Source organism: Centroberyx affinis, unplaced genomic scaffold, assembly GCF_046629955.1.
Source record: "Centroberyx affinis isolate AG114_WGS23_722 - 3 ecotype Tasmania unplaced genomic scaffold, CSIRO-AGI_Caff_v1 ptg005840l_1, whole genome shotgun sequence".
NCBI lineage: Eukaryota > Metazoa > Chordata > Actinopteri > Beryciformes > Berycidae > Centroberyx > Centroberyx affinis.
The window spans coordinates 67,006-77,391 of NW_027282963.1; the positions used below are offsets into that span (position 1 = coordinate 67,006).

The following is a 10,386-nucleotide window of genomic DNA, read 5'->3' on the forward strand; positions in this document are numbered from 1 at the left end:
TAGACCATCATGGGACACTAAAACTCTGAATTGAAACCCAGGATTATAATAACAATAACATATTCATCCATATTTGTGTGAAGTCTGATCTAAATGTTAAGGTCTTCCCATAGACCACCAGTATTGATCAATTCTACAATAAATATGTAATCAAACTGCATCATATCCATCATATCAGAGATGGACGATACTGACTGGACCAGGTGTGATTTTTAATAAAAGGCCAATGCCGGCCCCATATATGGACAAACTGATTTATTGATCTAACCCTAACATAAGATAAGATGAAACTTTATTGATCCCCATTGGGAGACAAAGTAATAGCTATGGAACGGGAAAAGTAAGAGCATTCAGAAAATAGAATATACATAATAAAAATAGTGCACACCCATGCACTTCTCTGAGTACGTGGTGGCGGGATGGGGGGGGGGGGGAGTTGTATATGTCTGTGTCAATACGAGCAGGGTGTTGATTGGGAACCTCTGTAGTAGCACAATGTGGCGGAGTGTTCCAGTGTTTGAGAGCCGGGGCCCGGGCTGCCAACAGTCTGCCGTTTCCAGCTCTGTGTATAAATAAACAGCGGTCACGCTGGCTGCGCTCTGATTGGACACCGTGTAATGAGCTGTGAAAGGCCAGTCGGCGGTGTCACACCATGAGCCCCCCCCCCCCCTGTCTAATTAATACCAGACCTGCCAGCGAGACCGGCCTCGACACGCTTGACACACGGGCGCCGCGTGTTACATTCACTTTGGTGTTGTTTTGATGATGTGAACAGCTAGTAATGCACATTATGCAAATCAGCACATCATGTACACAAGTTATCTGCATATGTATATTTACAGCTGTAAATTCACATATCTGTTTTCCACATATTCCCATATATTTCTCATTTGTTATATATTGCATATATATAATGCATACTACATGTAATTAATGTTTTGTATATTTCTATATCACATATTTTTCTTTCATTTTTTCACTGTTTCAGTATCTTTTACTGTTGTTAATTTTGCACCCTGCATACATGATGTAATGCATATATTTCATACTTTTCATTCATACATTTTGACTTATATCTCTACATTTTAGTAATGCAACTGTTAGTGAACAGCTAGTAATGCACATATGCAAATCAGCACATCATGTACATAAGTTATCTGCATATTCATATCTTGTATCAAGCTGTAAATTCACATATCTGTTTTCCACATATTCCCATATATTTCTCATTTGTTATATATTGCATATATACTATATTGCATACTACATGTAATTAATGTTTTGTATATTTCTATATCATACATATTTTTCTTTCGTTTCAGTATCTTTTACTGTTGTTAATTTTGCACCCTGCATACATGATGTAATGCATATATTTCATACATTTTTACTTATATCTATACATTTTAGTGATGCAACTGTTAGTTATGCTTTAATACTATATACAGTATATATACCGTATGTATATATAATTTGCTCTCATTCTTATCTACTGTACTTTGTTGTATCCTATTACTATTTGCAATTGCAATTATCCAATTTCCCCACAGGGATCTTTAAAGTTCCATCTGATCTTATTCTTTTAGATTTAGTCCCTAATTCCAACCTGTAAGATTTCATCTATTAATATCTAATATCTCAATCAATTGTTACTCAACGTGAGGATCCTGGTCTCACATCGTCTCACATTATCCATCTCTCCATCCTGATGACGCAGACAAGCGCACACACACACACTTAAGGTCCAGAAAGGTTACAGCACAGACACACACTCGCCCTCTCACGACACACTCCACACACACACGCAACTATGATGCGTTCATGATCGCGATGAGGAGAGCACATCCAGCAAATATTTTGGATTTGAACAAGACCAGCTGTGCAGTGTAAAACATAGCTGATTTGGTTTAGCTTAAGTGAAGTGTGTGTGTGTGTGTGTGTGACCATGTTCATCTACACAAGTCCTACTCTGCATGGACATTTTTTTGGGTATGTGTATGCATGTTTATGTCGTATGTGTGTGTGTGTGTGTGTGTGCAGGAGGTGGGTGGGGTGGGGTGGGGGGGGGGGGGGGGGGTGCAGGCAGCGCTCTGCACTCTTGAAGCCCTCTGAGGGAGACTCCAGTGCAGCCTCACTTCCTCCTGGATTAAGTGTTAAAGTCAGGGTGGTCCCGGTCTGGGGGTGGTAAGCCTGCTGCTGTGTACAAGTCCTCCTGGGGGTGTTCGCATACACACACACACACACACACACACACACACAAGCACACACATGCACTTTAAAGCCTCACGAGACTACGGGTATTTATTTATGATTCATGAAGCCCAAGCTGCAGAAATGTTGAAAAGTTTATATGAGAGCAGTATTTAACTCCCCAGCCGTCTAGTTAGCAAAGTCTAATGGAAATAATGTCGTTTTTATTCGGCTCCATCTGCAAGATTAGATTCGATTTTTTTTTTTTAGGAAGTCTCTTTGTGGGGAATACTGCTTTGACTACAACTCACGTGTCATTTTAGACACAATTTTAGTTTAGCTCGGTTAGCTAACTGGCAAACTTGAATGGGGAAGAGGGAATTTGAGGTCAAAATATAAATAAAATATGAATGGCGACGCGATATCTCAGGAACGCCTGGAGGGAATTTCATTACATCTGGCACAAACGTCCACTTGGACTCAAGGATGAACTGATTCGAATTTGGTGGTCAAAGGTCAAAGGTCAAGGTCACTGCGACCTCACAAAAGACGTTTTTGTCCATAACTCAAGAATTCATACGCTAAATTATGACAAAATTTCACACAAATGTCTAATAGGATGAAACGATGAAGTGATGACATTTTATATCCAAAAGTTCAAAGGTCAACTTCACTGTGACATCATAATGTTTTGCTTACCACTGTAGCTGAGAAAACCATCTCGGGTCATTCTACAAAAACGGTGGAAGTGCTGTCACTTACTTTTGCAGACACCAAAATCCTTTAAGTTGACCTAATAATCACATTAATTATATATGTTCAATAAATAAAGACTGTCCTTGCGATGATAAAACAACGTTTATTGGTGGAGGCATACAACCGAGAGGCGGTTATTTCTAGTTTTCAATCATTCATGACCATGACATTCATGATGTTGAAAGGTCAGCAGCTAGCTAACTAGCTTATCTAGATAGCTATAGGCTAGTACGGCTAGTTTGAACTTGGAAGGTCAGCTAGGCTAAATAGCTAACCTAAACCGTTAGCTACCTATACGCCACTTATATGTCCGGTACATTCAAGATTTTCCCATTAATATTTGTAGTTTTAACTGCTTGAATTGAAATAAAGTCTCCATTAACCTAAATTTGTTTTTTTGCGTTTTTTTGACCACAGTTTCCTGCTGATAGCCCAGTTTCGACGCACACCTTACACACAGGTGATGGAACGCTTGTTGTGCCACAAGATGGTTACCATGGTTACCATGACATTTACTCCTGCATTTGTCCAGCTTTACACAGAATAAATCCCGGTTCTTAGCCCTCTTTTTTTTAACTTCCCTGTGTAAAGACAGAACTAGATAACTCAGTATGGCCAGGTCACACTTTGTTCCGTTAACAGCAAGAGCGCTATAGGCTTCATCATATTAACTGTGGTTCTTTGGCTCCGCCCACTGAGGTTTAGCTTAACCAATGAGATGATTCCTGCCTCCGGAGCAGCTCTGCCTTCAAGGAACGTTTGTAGAACTAAAAATTCCAATATACCGTGTGTAACGTCATGTCATCATGGCTGCATGTGTGTAAGTGTGTGTTGATGGTGATGTGGAAGCATATGCAAGCATGTGTGTGTGTGTGTGTGTGTGTGTGTGTGTGTGTGTGTGTGTGTGTGTGTGTGTGTGTGTGTTTGTGTACAGGCCGCAAACTGCATAAGCTCTGGCCTGGTGGACATTCGAGGCGGATAATGATGTATAGAGCTTTGTGCCAGGAAACCTAACTTGATTAGCAGCTAATGTGGCCCGAACCGGCTCCATCAATCTTCATCACGGCCCCGCCCTCCCCCCGGTGCTGAGTGTGTATTTGGACAACTGCGGCCGGTTTATGTAGAGAGTGAAAAAATATAATAAACACGTGGATTAAGACCCCTTTTGAACCCGCAAGTTTTAAAACTGGGCGATTTAGCGCTGAGCCGGGACTTGATTGCACATGAAACGCGGGGCGATGACACTTTCCAGAGTTGCCGCTATATTTCTCTCTCTCTCTCTCTCTCTCTCTCTCTCTCTCTCTGTGACTCCGGAGGCTTGTCAACTCGCTCTGAAAATGAGTCACGATGAAGAGATTCAAATTCAGCCTAAAATGCTCTGAACCAGTTCCCTCCGTGCACTTTGGAAATTGATCATGCATTCGTGATGAAGAACGTGGCAGTTGCAGAATTGAACCACTGAAGGAAAAAAATGCTATAATTTCAGTGTATATATGTGGTAATATAATTAAAAATCTTCTGACGCCCGAACTCCAATGATAAATCTTCTCATTAATGTCAAAAGGATAAATGTGGTCTGAACTTGGGCTTCATCTGTCCCTCTCTCTTCCTCTACATCTCCTTTACACCTCCCTTTTACTCACACAGGGGAAATAAACTGCTTTTCAGAACAATGATTTCTCAATAAAAGAAAATCATCTTTAGCAGCAGCTCCACTGCAAGTGGGAGTTGAATGCCTTTGCTTAAAGGTGGGGGGGGGGCGTTTCTGTATTTGCTTTCCCCCGTACAAATTTCCCAAGCCAGTCCGAAATCTAAATTACTTTTCTGAACATACTTCTTGAACAGAAAAATCGAAAAATTAAAGTTATAATTCTTAACATTTTCATATAAATGTCTGTTTTGCTACTCTCTATCACTGATTTATATGATACAATAGTGATTCAACCTATCTACATTGCTGTTCTAAAAACTTCTGGTAGCTCTTTCCTGGGAAAAAAAAAAAAGCTCTGCCGCACAGGAAGTGATGCGTTTTATGTTTCCGGTTTTGTTCGGAATAAACAGAAGAAGAAGAATCGGGGTAGTTAGCGTGAGCAGTGATAGCCACCATGGCTGAACAGACAAAGAAAAGAGAAACTCCAACTCCAACTCAAACACAAACAGAAAATCCAAAGAAAGAGATGTCACAGCCCCGCCCACACTGTTTGATTGACAGGCGATCGCACCGCAGCAAAATTTGGGAAAACTAGGAACTCGAGGATTACCGCTTTAATGAGTTTTTGTTACGCTTATGTTTTATCATCTTTTATCTCATTTTTTTTACCAAGGCTGCTGCCAGTGAGGACACTTTACCACAGTGAAAATTCAATAAAAAAAATTCTATCTATCTAACGCATGCTAACGCTTTAGCATACGCCGTGCTAGCTCGGGATATCTCAGCTTGTTTTCGGAGATAACAAATAAGACTGCGAGGATTTCCCTTTTTTTTTTTTGTCTGAGCCGCTTTCTCATGAGGATCTTTTTACTCTTCAAACGCTCCCAGGCTCCCGATCGGATCACCGAGCATCAGGACTATATATCGCGTTATAGCGAGAACCGACACTTCCTTCACTTATTTCCTTTCTACTTCTCCGTCTCCGTCTCCTGCGAGGGGGTTTTTTCATCACGATGTTTTATTTACACGTCCGACCGAAAGAATCCTATACACAGGAAATGCTTGTGATTGTGAGTTCCTCTCCTCAAATGTGGGGAAGTTTATTTATTTCGACAAACATTCCTGATTCGCACAGCGGCCCGCGCAGGCCCCCGCCGGGCGAGCTTTGGTCAGGGGAGAGAGAGAGAGAGAGTGTGTGTGTGTGTGTGTGTGTGTGTGTGTGTCTGAGCCCTAGGCCTATATTTAGACATGGGTGTTCTCTGTTTGTAATGATGCTGTCAGCGGAGTCCTCTGATTTCATGCAGGTGTCATTCTACAGTGTTGTAGGCCCCGTTTAGGCCTTTAAATGCCCTTAGACCTTTCTGTAAAATGGAGAAAAGTGGGATAAAACCTTTATATTCCAAATGCAAATGATGAATTAGCAAGTAGAGTTAGACCCATATATTGAGCCAATATTGGCCTTTTATTAAAAATCCAATCTGGTTCAGTCAGTGTGGTCCACCTCTGATATGATGGATATGATGCGGTTTGATTGATTACATATTTATTGTAGAATTGATCAGTACTACACCGGTTGTCTATGGCAGTGGTTCTCAACCTTTTTCATATCAAGGACCCCTAATTTAGTCCACATTAGGGCCATAGACCCCCCATTTGATTAGATTTTGTCTCTCGGACCCAAATCTGAGAATATTTTTTATTGTCAGATATGATTTTGTCCAGAATTCCATGACTATCTGTACTGTAGGTAGAGAGATAACAGTGAAACTATGATCAAAATGACAAAATAATGAAGTTTAACAATTCATCAATTTGCCGGGGACCCCCTGGAATGCCCTCAAGGACCCCTGGTGGTCCCCGGACCCCACGTTGAGAACCACTGGTCTATGGGAAAGCCTTAACTTGAATTGATTCTAATGAGACATTTTGACTGGATTCATTTGACTGGAGTATGCATAATCATTTAATTTTTTCATTGTCATGTAATAGTAGTAGTAATATTGTTAGACCTTAACCTGAGCTGATTCTATGCAACATTTGATTCCTGCCTCCATTCATGCATACTTGTAAAGATACAAGTATGCATGAATGTTTTATTATTATTACTATCCTGGATTTTAATGGAGAGTTTTAGTGTCCCATCATGGTCTAAATGCTGTTTCAGAGGTTTTTCCCACACTGACAAGAATAAAATTCTAGGGGAAACACTGAATATTTAGAATTTTTTTAGACATGAAAATGGACAAATTTGAAAATACAGGGGCATAAAATATCAGCCTTAATACAAACAATATCAGTATCAGCCTTCAAAAACCCATATCGGTAAAACCCTCATAGGGACTCACCAAAACTATATGTCTGTGACCCTTTTTTGGATTCCAAACCAGGCCAACACCCCAGACTGTCTGGTCATTAATGGGCCCAGGATAACACTCTTCAGTCCTCTTTCACCTTTATGGCAAAGTTATTATATGAGCATCAGAATAAGCTTTAGGTTCAGTTTGATTCACATTTGATTCCCTTCTATTTATACTTTTGAATGAATCACATTTGCAGAATTCAATCCACTTTGCCGTGTCGTTTTATTACCAAACTAAACTTTATTTTTTTTGCACATAAAACCCAGAACAAAATGGAATGTAAAATAGTTTTCGATTACATTTTTTCGGTACTAAACTTCATTCTGATATTTCCAAACTTCATATACACATACAGGCCCGCAGTCACCGCGCTCAGGCCCATCATAGTCACACAGAGGCTGAACTGAACTGCACATACACATTAACTGTAAAGCTTTTCTATCATGAGGGAAGAGAGAAATACATCTCAAGTTCCTATAAACATTTACATGAACAATGACAACATCCGTGTGCTCTTAAGGGGATTTTTTTTTTTTTTTGCTGGATGTCAAACATCAAATAGACTTTTGAGAGCAGCAGGTTTTGGAAAATTGGGGGGAAAAAAATCGTGTTTTTTATTAGCAAGTATGCCAAAGTCCTAACAATTACGCATGCGTAAAAATGGATCTAAAATGTCCCACTGCTGTTCTACATGTCAGTGACAGTTCGAACATAGAAATAGAGGATGATGATGACCTGAAAACAGATTATGGAATGATGGAAGACGGTACCAACTCGTCGCGTGCGGCTAATTACAGGATTTAGGACACATTTACGCACATAATTCGTGCGTAAAATGAACAAAAAGGTGTCTTCTGGTTTTATCCCCGCTCTCATTTGAAGTGCAGCACTTTGTCGGGACAGGTGAGCGACAGGTAGGAACAAACGGGGAATCCCATCTGGTACAGCTGATGCGGTCGCGCGCCCAAGACCACGGACGGACCGAAAGCGGGACTTTGGCGCTCTGCGCATGTCTCTGCTGCCAAACCGAGGATGCCGCTGCGCACGTCGTCCTCGCTTCTCGACAAGATACTGTCAATGCTGAATAAGCCCTTGGATTTGCCCGTGGCTCTGCCGCCGGGGCCGCTCGCGCCGGCTCCTTTCGCTCTGTCCTGCGCCACCAGGGCCAAGTTGGTGTTCCCCGCGAGCGGACCTTTCTCTCTCCCGCTGAACGCCGACCTCCTCTCCTCCGGCTCCGCGTCCCGGCGGAGGGACGCTCCCGGCAGATGCGCGCCGTCCGTCCAGAGCGCGTGCCGCGGGTCGGGACTCTGCGGCGCGCCGAACCTCCTCCCGGCGGCCGCGGGAGACTCTTCATCCGCGGCTGGTTTAAGTCTCTGCGCGGGGGTGTTCTGCTGCAGGTCCGCGTGGTTGAACTCGACAAGAACGGGCTTTGACTCCGTGTCTCGTTGTACGTACTGCTCGTGCGGCTGTATCTCCACCTTCTCCGCATCCAGCCCCGCCGTCCTCTGCTGGGACCCGGGTTGATACTTCGGCTGCTCCCTGGACGGCCCCGGGCCCTTGCCGCGCTTGTGTCCGGCTTTGGAGTCCAGCGGCTGCTGCTGCTGCTGGCTGTTCTTCATCTTCCTCTTCCTCCGGCGGTAGTTGCCGTTCTCAAACATGTCCAAGCACTTGGTGTCCAGCGTCCAGTAGCTGCCTTTGCCGGGTCGGCCCTTCTCCCGCGGCACCTTGATGAAGCAGTCGTTCAGCGAGAGGTTGTGGCGGATGGAGTTCTGCCAGCCCTGCTTGTTGTCGTGGTAGAACGGGAAGCGGTCCATGATGAACTGGTAGATGCCGCTGAGCGTGGCGCGCTTGTCCGGCGCGCTCTTGATGGCCATGGCGATGAGCGCGATGTAGCTGTACGGCGGCTTCTGCGGAGGCTCCTGGCGGGCCGGCACGAAGCTCAGGGCGGGCACGACCCCGCCGCCGCCGTCCGCGCCGTACAGGTAGATGAGCGGGGGGGCGGAGAGGCTGAGAGCCGAGGAGGGCACTCCGAGCGGCGGCAGGCGGCCGTGGTAGAGACTCATGACGCCGCGGAAGGTGGAGTCCGTCCCGGGGAAACTTCAGCCTGCGCCCGGTGCTCCTCTCCTCCGCTGACTGACTCCCCAGCCGCATGAGGCCTCCAGGAAAATGTTAAATAATTGTTGTACGTTTGCTGTGTTATGTTGACTTTGCACTGGGAAATAAATTGTCCATCATAAACAGTCGGTTGTGTTCTCAGCCCACCCACATTAATTAAAATTTCATTGCGCCGGAGCCCCCCCACGCCCCCCTCCTCTGCCCGGCAACCAATGAGGTGCCGGGTTATTCCCTCATCTGTTTATAGAATTAGCCGCTTGATAAGTCTGCCCACCCAGGTTGAATCAAGCTGTGTTTATTTGGAAAAATTTCCGGGCACCCAATACATAAACGCACTGATGTGCTGTTTGAAATATCACGTCCACCCCTGACGCTGAGAGTTGCTCACACAGAGAGAACAAGCAAACATTGCCGAGTCCTTTCTGGGAGTTGCTGTGGGTTCGCTCGAATGAAAACAAAGTGTATAAAAGGGAAAATAACTTAAACAATTTCTTTTAACTCGTGTCGGGGCCCCCGCTTTCTCGCCGCTGTTGCCCGTCCAGCAGAGATGGAGGTAGACGGGCTGTGATCATCAGCAGGGGCGTCACTGCACTCAGCACTGAGGGCAAACAGCTGGGACCCCCAAAACCCTCAACCCCCCTTATACTGACTGGATATCTGGGGGCAAAGTAGAGCAATGACTGATGACTGACAACACATGATAATAACAATAACATTACTACTTCTACTACTACTACCACTACTAACAATAGTAATAATAATAAATTCATTTATACAGCATCTTTAAAAACAGAGTTTACAAAGTGCTTTGACAGTCAAAATAAAAGCAGAATACTCAAAATGAATCGAAGAAGCAATTATTATCTAATAATTAAATTCAGATAGGAGGACAGAGGTGGATAAGAGCAACATTCAAATAGTGGGGTAATCGTAAAATGAAAACTAAAATAAACAGTAAGGATAAAATAAAAGTAAGATAAAACTGAGTTAAAAATTAAGATAAAAAGATAAAAGACAATAAAAGGACGATGAAAAGATAAAAAAAGATGACATCACGTAATAATAATCATCATCATCATCATCCTTGCAACATTAGGCCTACTATTAATATTATTATTAGTAGTAGTAGTATTTATTATTAAGTCTAAAGTATTATATACACTTTTATACTTATTTAATATTATTATTTGGCCAATGTGATAAATTATTAGACATGATCATCCGATACTACTACTACTAATATTAATAATAGACACTATCAAACTTCCAAAACACACTTACATGTCTAGTTCTTTGTCTATTGAGATAATAATT

At 43.0% G+C, this 10,386-nt stretch overlaps 1 protein-coding gene across 1 annotated transcript; it reads right to left on the bottom strand.

Annotated features, from left to right (window-relative positions):
• Positions 1 to 7,215: 7,215 nt before the first annotated feature.
• On the bottom strand, positions 7,216 to 9,105 carry foxl1 (forkhead box L1). The gene has a single exon (XM_071547353.1). It carries the CDS (start codon positions 9,018 to 9,020, stop codon positions 7,830 to 7,832), a length of 1,191 nt encoding a protein of 396 aa, XP_071403454.1. The 5' UTR covers positions 9,021 to 9,105; the 3' UTR covers positions 7,216 to 7,829.
• Between the last annotated feature and the right edge of the window lie 1,281 nt (positions 9,106 to 10,386).